Source organism: Sipha flava, unplaced genomic scaffold (genome assembly GCF_003268045.1).
Source record: "Sipha flava isolate LNK unplaced genomic scaffold, YSA_version1 76_pilon_pilon, whole genome shotgun sequence".
NCBI lineage: Eukaryota > Metazoa > Arthropoda > Insecta > Hemiptera > Aphididae > Sipha > Sipha flava.
In genome coordinates this window covers 1,551,228-1,565,216 of record NW_020273616.1, presented here as the reverse complement: position 1 = coordinate 1,565,216, position 13,989 = coordinate 1,551,228, and the positions used below count along the sequence as shown (strand labels likewise).

Sequence of the window (13,989 nt, the reverse complement as noted above, 5' to 3'; positions counted from 1 at the left end):
CTAAAACTGAGTGCTTATGATAGTTTTTTTATGGTATTTAATAGTTTCTTAATATTTAAATACATTTTTGATTTTTATATGAACATTTTATTTTTCAATTGATTATCGTTTGATAATACAGACTTAAAAAAATTGTCGTTATTAATCGATATAAAATTATATTTTGCATATTTGTAACCATTGGTGATTAGTATGTTAATTGTTTATAGTTATAGAAGAACATTTAGTTGATTTATATGATCTATCAAATCACTATCTGAAGCATAATACTGGTTGAACATTGATATCAAATTCGAATGAATTAAATTTTTTTATTCATTCACATTTTGGTTTTAGAGTTTTTAGATTTTGTTTCAGGGAAATAATTTAGTACCTGTTCAGAATAACAATTATAATGATGAAGAATGTGTCAATGGTTTCTGGTCAACCTAGTTCAGAAGATGTTAAGAATAATGGCAACAGCTACGATCTCGTATTTCCAGCTTTGCCAGTTTCGAAAACATCGAACACAATCGGGACTGTACCAGTTAAAAAACAGAGTCATGTTAAATCTTCAACGGTGAACGAAGTAATTTATCATGCCATTTTAATTGTAATTAATAAGTATTAGAACCATCAGTCTAATATTGACTTGTAACACGGTCGCACGTCAGTGAGATTATAATTTACCCGTTCCGTTACCGCAATTATAGTTAAGTTACTTTATTAGTTTATTTAAGTTAAGTTAGTTAGTTCAGTTCACGGTATTATATTTAAGCGACTTCGCCTTCAAGATAGACAACATACACTCTCTGCTTACTACCAAACCAAAATGGTCGCTGCTATCATAGCCTAATTCTCCTATCCATACGGGGAAAAACACTAAATCATTAGTTTTGCCTAATCGTTTTCGACTAATCGTCTTTTCGAGCGAAGCGGATAAAGAAATCAAACTCAACACCTCTTATGACGTTCATAATATAACCAAATAATCTATTGTTTACCATCAATATAAAAATATCAGGTCACTATATATATCAGATGCCCTATTGGAATTAGATTCCCGCAAAAGAATTACGAATGTCATTCAAAATGACCATACGCTTCCGCTGTTCTTTGTTGAAATTAATCCAAATACAAAATGATAAAAAAATTCTTAATGAATTATCAATGTTGCCCACAAAAATTTAAGTTGAATTATCCAATAAGATTTATAATGATTCACCTCAGTGTCTAAAATGACATAGCTACAGTCACAATGTAAACAATTACCATCACCATACCGGAAATGATGGTGACTCTTCATCCTTCACGCTGTATTAAACAAACGCAAGGGAAATCACTCCTGAAACAGTTACATCAAAGAGCAAAGCAGTTCTACCTAGTGCGGCTTTTGCGCGGGTGATCATACTTCCAACTATAAAGGTTGTCCTTAACATAAATTACTTTTTAAACGTCGCAAAACAACCCACTAGTTATCATCAAAATAAAAATATTGTAATCACGTCTCCTCTTATCAAATCTCTTTCCAAAGCTTCTTGCACCTCCATTACTGGTTCTAATAATATCCTATTATCTAATAGCCCTATGGACGATATACCGTTTTCCCAATTTATCTCAGGTCTTCTGACATTAATAAATCTAATATTTTCAATTTTTTTATTATTACAGCTCTTCTACGCAATCACCTCACTCCTAAGCCCATACACTTTTCAACCTAAACTTTTAAATTATCACGTATTTAATCACTTGATATGTTATCCGTTACTTGTAAATTTTAATTAGTTAATCAAAATTAATTCTTTTTTTTATAATTATCTCAAATTTTTATATTATACTAATATTATTTTATGATTATGATTATTTTATATTAATGTTAAAATGTATACTTAGTTGAACTATAATAACTTTGTGTTAAAAGTTAAATAAAAAATAAAAAAATAACATTAAAATTATAGAATGATAATTTACATATTAAAGAACATCATTATTATGATTTTAAATAACATTTTTCTTTATGAATTTAATATTTTAGAAAGTTTTTGTTGGTTTATATCTAGAATATAAATAAAATAATTTCTTAATTTTTATTTTGTAAAATTTGTAGATAATTACAATACCTGCCCAAGACCGAAATTGGGACAGGGATAGTCAATTAGAGCAAGAAAAATGTAAGGAAGTGTATATAAAAATTGGGAAAGAACATGATGTAGGAATGGAGATTTTTACTTCAAAAACCATGGACTTGACTTTACTTATCAGCGGCAATAGAGTTAATGTTGAACGAGCAAAACAAAAGATTATCGCAAGCGACCAAACTCGAGTAAATAAGTTTTAATTAAGTTGGAATTAATAAAATAAACTGATAAAAATAATATTTATTATATATACGTATATATTACATTGTTTAGTACAAATTATGAATTATTTATTATTATTATTATTTTTTAAATATTATAATACATAAATGTGCATAATAATGTAAAATTTTTGATAAATCATTTGTTATTTTATAGTTTTTTTTACGGATAAATAAATAAAAAAATATTTTTTTTTAGCAATTTTAACTAAAACATTACAATTTCAGATTAGAATTACTACTACACAGTTTCCAAAAGAACATCGAAGTAAGTTATTGGGCAAAGAAGGACAAAATCTTAAAAATATTGAAAAACGTACAGGAGCACGTGTTCAAATACCGTGTATGAAAAATCCATCTGACATAATTTATATTACTGGAACAAAAGATTCCACGAAAAAAGTAGTTCAAGTATGTATCAAAAATATGTTTTAATGAATTGGAATTTAAGTTTAACACATTTAAGTAAATTAATTTTCGAAAAAAATGGCTGGAAGGAATAGGTTGGAGAAAAATTGACAAAACAGATAATGTCTATTTTTAAAGTGGTTAATTGTGACCGCACTATTCTATTTATTTTATTAATTAAATTAAAATTAAATCTTTTAATAAATATTTGAAAATGTCATAATTTCTAAATTAAAATGTCGATAATTTTATTATACTTTTATAGTAAAAAATTAATTAATGAGGATTTTAATATTGAATTTTAATATAACTCGATAAAAATTCAATGAACTTTTAATTTTAATATTATAGGATTAAAAGTTTTCAAAATATTTCTGATATGTTTTTTGTTAAAAAAAAAATTTACAAGTATTATGTATTAATGAAATCGGGTATTTTAACAAATTTCCATCAAATAGTTTCTTTCATAATTTTGTAATAATTAAAATTTTTGTTAGGAATTGGAGGAAATTATATTAAAGTTGAAAAATAAAATTGAAAAAGAAATAACAATTGATCAACGTCACCATGGAGCGATAATTGGACTTAAGGGTGAAAAAGTTCGAGAACTTCAGAAAATATTTAATGTTCAAATTATATTCCCCAGTCCAGGTAATTAATAGTATAAATAGTATTTATATGTTTGTTATTTTTGTATTTTGTCCGTTAATAAATAATATTTGGTTCGATATTTCAGTCGAGGCTAAAAATAATTTAGTTAAAATACGAGGTTTGAATGATGATGTAAATAAAGCATTTAAATCATTAGCTGAATTGGCCGAAGTATTGGATGAAACCAACTATGTGTTAGAAATTCCTATTTATAAACAATTTCACAAACTTAGTGCTAGAAAAAGAGCAATATTTATTAAAAAGGTAATTATTATTTATTAACTTTTTTGATTCGACCTTTATAAATATTGTTATTTATATAATATAATATATATATATATATATAATTTATATATATATTATTATAATATATATAATTTAATATTCTAGATCAGAGAGGAGACTGATACGAGAATTTTTTCACCGCGTGAAGGAGACAATAAAGATGTTATTAAAGTCATAGGAAATAAAAAAAAAGTTTTAATCGCTTATGATATGATTAAAGAAGTACAAAATGAAATAGTTGGTTTTTTATAAAGATTATTTATTTTTCAATTTTATTATTAATTTATCAATCATATATATTTAGGGAGACATAATAACAAAAGAAATGGTGTTGGGAAATGTTAAAGTTAGAAATGTCATTGTAAATCTTGGGAATAAATTCATTCAATCTATAAAAGAAGATTGTGGTAGTAATGTGACATTGAATTTACCAACTGTTAAAGGAGATAATGTAAGAATATACTTGTTTATTAAACTTATAAATTAAAATGGCAATTTAACTAAATATATAAGATATTAAATTCGTGATATACGCTCAGAAATCAATTCGAACCTGGTCTCTGGCAGTTTCTCTCTTTGAGCAGGGGACAATTGTCTCAAGAGAAGAAACTGCTTCCCCTCCCCTAATACAATAAGTAAATTTTCAAGAAAATTTCCCAAATGCTAAAATCTATTAAAAAAAAATAGTAAACAGTTATTTTAAAGCTAAAATTTAATTCATAGACTATAGTTATCAAAGGACCTGAAGATGATGTTAAAAATGTTATTACACAAATTCAAACAATGGTTGATGAAGTATTAAATATATGTTTGATTTGAAAGTAAATCCGAAGTTTCACAAATATTTAATTGGAACAAATGGAGTCAATGTTAAAAAGGTATGTTGTTAAAATAATTTAGTATAAGGGTGTAATGTGTTTATTTATGATTTTATACTTGGATTCCAGATCAGATATTTAACGAACACAAGAATAATTTTTCCGCCTGAAACTGATTCCACTAATGAAAATATAACTATTGTTGGTAAAAAAGAGAATGTTAATAAAGCAAAAGCAAAATTTGAAGTTATGATGACCGAAATTGGTAATGTCATCGAAGAACATGTAGAAATCAATGAAAAATATCATGGCACTTTAGTGGTCAATCAAAATGAATGTGCCGATGTTAAAATTGAATTTCCTAAACTTGGTGCTAGAGATAGAGTTGTAATCAGTGATAGCAAAGCAGATGTTGCTCTTGCTAAACAAAGACTTTTAGACCATGCTAAAGTTTTGGTATGTATAATTAAATACAAATGCACGTGTATTAAACTAATCTGTCTATTTTTATTGAAATTGTATTGAAGTATATTTACATAATTGTTCATAGTTTTCTTTACAACAATAAACTATCGATATATAAGTCATATAAAATGAAATAACTTAAGATAAGACAATTAAAATAATCATTGATGTACCTATATACAACTAAATAAGTTAACCATATAATCATTAACAATTTTGATTTAGGAAAATACTATTCGAGCTGTAGTAAATGTTGATCCAAAGTATCATAATTACTTTGTTACAAGACGTGAAGAAATTATGAATCGAATTATTAATGATTGCAAAGGAGTGTCTATAACATTTCCGAAAATAGCTTCTAGTAATAGTGCTGTCATCATAAAAGGTGATAAAATAAATGTTGAAGAGGCGAAACGTATGATTGAAGAAATTGTTAAAGACTTGGTTAGTATTTACTATACAAATATTTTTATTTATAGTTATTGGAGTTATTAAATTCATAAAAAAAAAAACTATGATTAACAGTTATTACATAAAAAATAATTGAACATTTATTACCTTTTAATTTATTTAAATAATACATATACGAGAATTATAATACAATAATAATAATAATTATAATCTCGTAATATATTAAAATGTTATAGAAAAACATAATTGAAGTCACTATGAACGTTCCTCCAAAATATCATTATCATTTTGTTTCCCGCCACGCTAAAGTAATAAACGAGATAAGTGGGAAATATAATGGAGTTACTGTTACATTTCCACAAGTTAATTCCAATTCTAGTAAAGTTTTGATTAAAGGCCACAAGGATTATGTTGAAAAAGTCAAAAATGAAATCGATAATATTATTATTGACTTGGTAAGTTGTATTCTAATACTTATTGTTTTATCGTTAAATTATTGATCAATAATTGTGTTACATTACGGCGTAGCAGTGGTACAGTAGGTGTGACGCACCGAGGCCTTCGTGATTTTTGGCCCTCAATTCAAAAGAAAACTGATATAAACAAAAATAGAAGCTTGCGTTAAGTACAACCAATTGTTTGTTTTGATTTTTGGTAGAAATAAATAATGAAAATATTTTTTTCCAAAATCTCATCGATGTATTTTATCGTTAGATTAGTCAAAATAATTAAACTAATAAATTGAAATGTAATTATAATGAAATAAAATATATTAAATACGATAAACTTTATATAAAAATGACTATATTAACAAACTTATTGTTAATTGTTGATTATGTTTTTTTAATATTTTGGGTTTGGCCCCCTCCATTTTAAAATACTGGCTACGCTACCGTTTCGGATGTAATATTACCGTGCAGTATCATATAGTATTACGTTTTGCATGCACGTTTATGCGCGTAGAAGTGTACGTTTTGCCAGCTGTTTAAGTCACTAGTCGGTTCTCTACATACGTAGACGGTATTTGGTTGCGTGCCCGAAATAATCCGATACACGTATAATAATAATACACTTCGAAGCGATTGCGTTTGAAACAAAGTCGAATTGAACAAACGATAACCTAAACTCGAAAAAAATGTAAAAACAAACCCTGTCGATAATGAGATAAATTTAAAATAACCTAACACACGTAAACCGCATAATATTGTTAGGTTCTAGACGCGGGGCGATACGCTTGGAATAACAATAATTGTTCCGAAAATGCGCGGATCTGTCCGCGAGGACCGCTCTGTAGACGTCGCACCCATTCTACGCAGAAGATTTCCGACACGGTTCGTTTCCCGTTGCATTGGTTAACACGCGTGATATTTACATATTTATATTACCACGGTGTTACCCGTAAGTTTTATACATGCACACACGTCGAGGTGGTACGACAGTGATGGTCTGCTGCGACGAATCACGTGATTTTTTTGATTTTTTTTTTTTTTAACGATTAGTGACACTCATTATTTTGGTCAAATTATTTTGAAAAAAATTGTACGAGAATAATTTAAAGTCATCGCCGTACACAGTACGTAAGTACACTGTATAGATTGAAAGTGGTAAGAAAAAAATTGATTGTGGTTTTTTTCTCGTGGAAATAATTTTTTAAATTATGTTTATTTTCCGATCTTGTGCTACAGAGCGGTAATATTTTTCTGCACATTTCTGTGCAGAAAAAAACCGAATAATGCTGAACCAATATGTTACGTAGTTTACCATACAATCTCCTGATTTAGAGTGCATATTTCCATACATAGTGACAGTGCAACGCAGACGAGGATCAGGATACACATTTTGGATTGCATCGGACGTGTGCTGCTATCGTAAGCCAGACAGTGATAAGATCTCAAACCGTTAAACAATAATTTTCTATACCCATGTGTAAGAAAAAGTGCGCCTCCTTTATCAAAATAAAATTTTTAAAGAATATTTATAATACACCTGAGCTATTAAAAATGTTCATATGGCATTAAAGATAATTAAATAACCTCGATCAAAAGTAATTAAGGGAATTTTTTTACTTTTTTCTATATTTTTTTTCATGTTTTTTTTTTTTTATCATTTATCTTTAAATGTTAAACCTTAACTATTAAAAATGATTTTGTGTATACATTTTTTTTTTTTTATTTATTAAACGAGAAAGCCATTAATTACGAAAAGGTTAATTAGGGGAATGACGGTTTGAGTATTAAGGTAATTGAAATATAAAAATAACCGTCAATATCTGTTAAAAATGTAGGTTTAATGCGTAATGTGCCTTCCCTTCCGTTTTCATTCAATTCGCCGGAACCCAGACATTATTTTACGTTGATATTTCTAGCCTAATATGTTTACAATTATAGTTATGGTGAAAATTAAATATAAACCAAAGTTGATGGCTTCCTCTTATTAAATTTTACTTATACCGACACCAATATAGTGTACGTGTCACGGAGAAGAATAGATTAAACGAGAAACTGGGTTAACTCAATAGCACAATATTATAATAGTGATAATAATAATAATAATAATAATAATAATAGTAACAAAGTGAATATAACGTGCTATTATCACACACACACACACATAATGTGTACCGAAGTACCGGTATTAAAGCGACCGAGTTAGACTGTTAAAATATATGCGCGAAATCGTCTTTGATAACACTTAGTTTTATTTTTCGTACATGTGATACGATGTAGCGTTGATTTTCAAAACACAAATCGTTTATTTACTGACGTTCGGGTGGTCTGATGGCATAATATGATATATTACCGAAATATACATATAAACGTATATAATATTGTTGTCGCGATCAAGACTGGCGGGCCTCCTACATACGCGGATCCAATTCACGCGCATTCGATGTTCGCGACGAGATAGATTCGTTTTCGGCATATTGTATCCGCGTGATTTCGGATGCGTCGTTACATAATGAGCGTTTTCGATAAAACATGTACATGACGGATGGCACGTCGAACGTTAAAGGTATTCGGTAGGAACGTTGGCTCGTTATTATAATATCCTAGTCGAATCCTCGCCCGGCAGACGGTTTACTATTTTAGATTATAGAAATCATAGTTATTTCGAAGTAAAAAAAAAAAATAACGTACGTCGAAAACAGTGCATACTCGTCGTGTTTTCCAATGATATTCATTTACTTAAAATGTTATTCAGTTTCACATACGCCTCTGTCGGTAATTATTGAAATCGACGTATAAAACAAAATAAAATAGTTCATAGGTAACCAAAAAGTGAAAAAATGTATGGTTAATTTGATACAGTGCCAAAAATTGTATTTTTACTACTTAAAATGTGATTTTCGAAAAATATTTTTTCCGTACAATTATACACACAGCGATATGGAGACTTGTTCGATATTTCAAACGAATCGATATGATTGTTTTGGCTGCACGCTGATCCGTTTACAAATATGCGGCAGGACCGCCGTAAAACGTTTGCTATGATATGCTGTGACATCTGAAGATATTATTAATAATGTATTATAGAAAATAATTGTTTTCTCGTCGTCTCATCGTTTGCACGTATTACGTACGTCTATAATGTGTAGGCACACGTCGCAGTTATAATATGAGTTGGCGATTTTATAACGCGTTGTGGGTGGCTCTCTTCGAGTTTATAATTAATCCTCGTGGGTCACATCCCGTACAACGATCAACAAAAGTATACCGGCAAATATCGTACGGGCCACGGGTGATACGAACGGTTTCGCAAAACATAACAACGCGAGTGTACAGGGGTGGCTTTCGAGGACACTGCAGTTTTCCGTACATATACATTATACAAAATAATATTATCGTGCCGGTGGCTTGCTACAACAATACATAATTAAAAAGAGTTCGTAACACGGTTGATGAGCCTATTCAGTGTAAAATTATGAAATTAATATTATTAAAAAATAGTATTTGTTTAACATAAATAACACTTTGCTGCGATTAAAATATAAAACATTATTATTTATTTATTTTTTTTTTTTTTTGATAGTACTCATAATTTAATCGTCGAATCATTAAATTTGTTATCTAATTTATGTTTTATTCTTAAATTTACCATTCTGTATTGTGCTTACATCGAGAACTTTCAAAATACCAGACGACATGATACGTACTATTACGTTGCCGATTAAATAGTGTTTATTTTTTTTTTTCTAAATCATAAATAATGGTATACAAGTTTGATTGTTAACGTAAAGAAGACCAATATTTACATTCAAGAAGCCACCTCTGTAAATAAAAAAAAGTGGATTTCGAACGTAATTTGTGATTTCAATCGCAATTCGGGTGTACGACAATCGATTTAAGATGTCGAGTAAGCACGCACGACAAACCCAAGCAAACTTTGCAGTAATATATTATCGTGTTTACACTATCACGGGATTCGAGGACAGAAGTGTATTGGAACGAGCCCGGACGGAGACATGTGTTGTGCCGTAACTAAAGGTTGGCAAAGTGAGTGGTTACCAAGGGCGCAGCAAAATAAGGGGGCGCATTTGAGTTAAATTAAAATTGGTTTTTATTGTATGAAACAAGCGTGGAAATAAAATTTGCCAAGGGCGCCACAGAGGGTAGCTACGGTAATGTATGTACATATATAAAGTGATACGAGGGCTAAATTAATTTGGGCTCTGACAACATTATGATTCTTGCAGGGGAGATGGTGGAGTGAGAAAAATTAGTGGACGGCATGATGAAAATACGGGTTCGTTGAACATTACTTTTCTCTAATTACATTTTAACTACGGCTTGAAAATAATCAAAATCAAAAGATAAAGTTAAAAAACTCACCTCTTTTATTTTTTCCACCTTCGGTAAGGATCGCGGTCATCCTGATCGTCGCTCTTCATGCATTTCAGCGTCTTAGCAAAAATAATCGTATAACATCGATGTATTTTTAATATTTATAAACTGAATCGGGCACCGAATATCATTAGGCCATTGTCGCGGAGTGATGATTTCGATTATGATCTATGCCTATAACATTTGTGCACCGAACAATATAAACATCGTACGCACGTCACTTCAAGTCCTGGCACACACACGCCATTATGTGTCCTTGAACCTCGTCTCCTGTGTACGCGTGTGTGTGTGCGTTTAATAGCCTTACGCGACTAATTGCCAGACTGCAATAAAGAACAGAGACCGGCTAATTAAGAACGGATTCAACTTTATTTATTTTTCGCTCCGTCCTCCTTTTCGCCGTACGTCGCTGTTATTGTTATTGTTACATTCGAACCGTAAACGTAATACACTTGACCGGAGGCTCGTTTCATATTTTCTACGGTACGAAAAAAAAACCACGTTTGCGTGCGGTGTCATTAATCGCGGCGGTACGTTTGCCGCGTAAATAAATCAACGCGCGCAAAGCGAAACGGGTGCACGCGGACGGGAAATCAAAACTTGTCCGTCGCCGACGGTCGTGTGTAACCCAACGCGCAATTCGATATTACATTTCTTTTTTCTTCTCGTTGTTATGATTATTTCCATTTTTTTTTTTTTGTCGTCGTATTCTCCTACGAATCTTTTCTCGTATAATTCTTCGCGGACCGATGAACATGCGCAGCAGCATTCGTGTAGCTCGGCACACGGAAACGTGCTCAAGAGTCTTCGGTTCGGCGAAGAAGTAGGAGGATCGTATCGATAATTGATGTACTTCAACGGGTTTTGGATACGTAGTCCAATACGTAAACAGGGATGGGTTTTTATACGCTCCGAATTGTTTACAGCACATAATTGCTCTTGCAGAAATTAATGTTTCTTTTTCGATTCTTAAGTTTTAGATAAATCATAGTTGTAATACAGAACGGCTGACGACCAATCAATGGGAAGGGCAGGGATGTATATTCCCCTCTCTAGGTACGTAATTTCGTGATTTTCGTCCGAATACGTCGTATAAATGCATAATAACAATACTATACAACTCACGTACAATGTGGCAATTTCGATTTACCAGTATGTGCAAGTGCATTTTACGAAGTACGCGAATAGTATGCGATTCGACGAGTTTCCCACCACCACGATCATGAAAAAATACATAATACAATATCTTGCTCACACACACACACATATATATATATATATGCTACATATTTATTATTCAGAACGTTTAATAATACATTTTTTTTTTTTTTGTCTCGTCCATTTTTACGTGTGTGAGTATATACGTTTATTATTCATACCATTACGTTGTTATTATTATTTTTATTACTACTATTCCTATTATTGTTTGCATTTATTATTATGCTCGTTCGTTTTTCAGGTATGTATTAAGTTTCAAAAATCTAATGGAGAAAAAAAAACGTTTAAAAATATTATCATATATCAGTCAAAGTGCGTGTATTTTTACAAAAACTTGTGTTACTATAAACGGACTCGAATGTGTAACAATATTCCTTGGATTGTAAATAATTTATTTAAACACGTTATTGGATTTGATTTTTTTTTTTTTTTTTTTAGTAATTATTATTCAAAACGCGGTCTCGTGTTTATACAGCTTATAATAACAGTTTAATATATAACGATGGTTGAAACCGAATATGATTTTCTTATTCGTCGTCGTATATCGTCCTATTGTAAAACAGTTTATAAGAGTCCGATCATCACGTGTTTCAAAAGGTTTATTACAATTACGTTCGTCCGCTATATGCAGTGTTGTGCATTTTCCTACAATATAAACATTCTCCCCCCCCCCCACTAATCGCTATTAATTTTCAAGTGTAATTTATTTATATCATCTAAGTAATTTATGAACTATATTTGTACAATACTTACTATACGTGCCACAATAATGTAAATTCAACAATCTTATTTCAAAAAATGCGCCTAGTCTTGTGTAGTACTGTTATGAACGTCTCGTTAAAGGACTTTGTTTGATTATTACCGAAGCATAGTCTATATACAGTTACCTATAGGACCCGATTTGAAAATATTTTAATATTTTTTGAAAACGATTTCCAATAAGATTCGTATTCGCACGCGAACGCAACAGGTCCTATGATACCTATGATAAGTGTTTTTTTTTCTTTCGTAAAACGTGAAAGAAAATAATTGTTTATGAATGTTTACGTAATATTTAGCGGTATGCACTAAGTAACGAAAAGGATATACAATGTTTGCTTTGTATTTTTTGGAAATACATAGGAATGATTTGATAGAAACAAATGCGCGTATATTTTCGTTACCCAAAGTGCGATGTAAATTAACGTTACTATTCTAGGGTTAACGATTATTTTCGTCGTAATGGTTCGATTTTCCATTGAACTGATCATAAAACATGGCCGCCACCGTAAACCCTTGAAAAACGATCCGGCTGTACATCATTTTTTGCCCCAACATTGGCTTAGTGGTGATCATTGACCCAAGTCCGACTGCGTAGCTGCCCAACGTACATATGATACCTGTTGGACACATTTTTGCACACATTATTTCGGTTCGAAAGCCGATGAGAATTTTAAGTCCACGTAATAGTATGTCCAAACGAACCGATTGGCACGAGTTTGTTGGCGCTCAACCGTTGCGGAATAGTAGGAATCGTGCGAACGTTCGAAATGTATACCGATTGATTCTTTTCCATCGCAAAAAGATAAAAACAATAACATTAATTTATGAATACATTTTTTGTATATAAACACGAAAGCGCATTTGTACGTCGAGTAGCTAATGTTCGAGAACGTCAACGAATATTATATTTTATCGTTACGTAAACAGGAGTTGTTTCTCCGACGACGACAGCTGACCGTGCAGAGAACCATATAACACGTTTTAACGAATAACGTTTTAGTGTTTTTTCGAAAGTCCACGCGACGATACGAAAACATTGGTGGGGTTGCTCGTCGAGTGGTCCGTAAAAATTTTCGAATGGCGTACAAAAACGGTATTTACATTCTACACGAGACGGCAAACTTCGGGGGCCCGCGTGACCAGCACATCTATGTATCTTCGTAAATGATATCTATACTGTGTACTAACACATATACGCAGCGAATAATTCGGGTTTTCTTGAAGTTTTACCGACAAAAGTATATTATCGACAGTTAGAAGCTTTGAACTTTGTAATTATTTATTTATATTCAAGGTTTAAATTGCCCAGATTAGAATCGCCCGAATCACCCGAGAAATGTGTAAGTTTCCCGGTTATCCATATTGCTCGTAACATGTACACATTATTAACTCTTTAGGGTATATTCTTAAATATTTCTGCGACGGAACTCCTTTTTCGTCCCACAGCATAATGGGTCGTTCCGACTTTGACGATTGAACTGCAACTCTTAACCTACAGAAATAATGCACACGGTCGTGTATTTATGATAAAACATAATATAATATTTTAAACAACTGCAATGTCTATACGTATGCGTGATTTTTTTTAATCGTAAACATAAATTATACACATAGAAGACCGCAGTAGGTGACCTTCATGGAAGTGACCATAAATTTTCCAATTTTTCCAAACCCGTAATGTTCCGTGTGATACGATCTCGGTTGAAAGTCTCTGCCAACATATCGTAGGAACATACATCAAACCGACGTATTCTCGACCGACCTGTGTACGCTGTATACACAGTGCATACAC

General features: G+C 31.1%; 1 protein-coding gene across 1 annotated transcript; it reads left to right on the top strand.

Annotated features, from left to right (window-relative positions):
• The first annotated feature begins 397 nt into the window (after positions 1–397).
• On the top strand, positions 398–7,279 carry LOC112692776 (vigilin-like). The gene is given in 13 exon segments (XM_025567565.1): positions 398–568; positions 2,087–2,302; positions 2,567–2,749; positions 3,250–3,397; positions 3,483–3,661; positions 3,788–3,919; positions 3,987–4,133; positions 4,406–4,484; positions 4,487–4,560; positions 4,630–4,956; positions 5,191–5,409; positions 5,613–5,831; positions 7,133–7,279. Coding segments are annotated over 13 exon segments (2,241 nt in total).
• Positions 7,280–13,989: the final 6,710 nt, after the last annotated feature.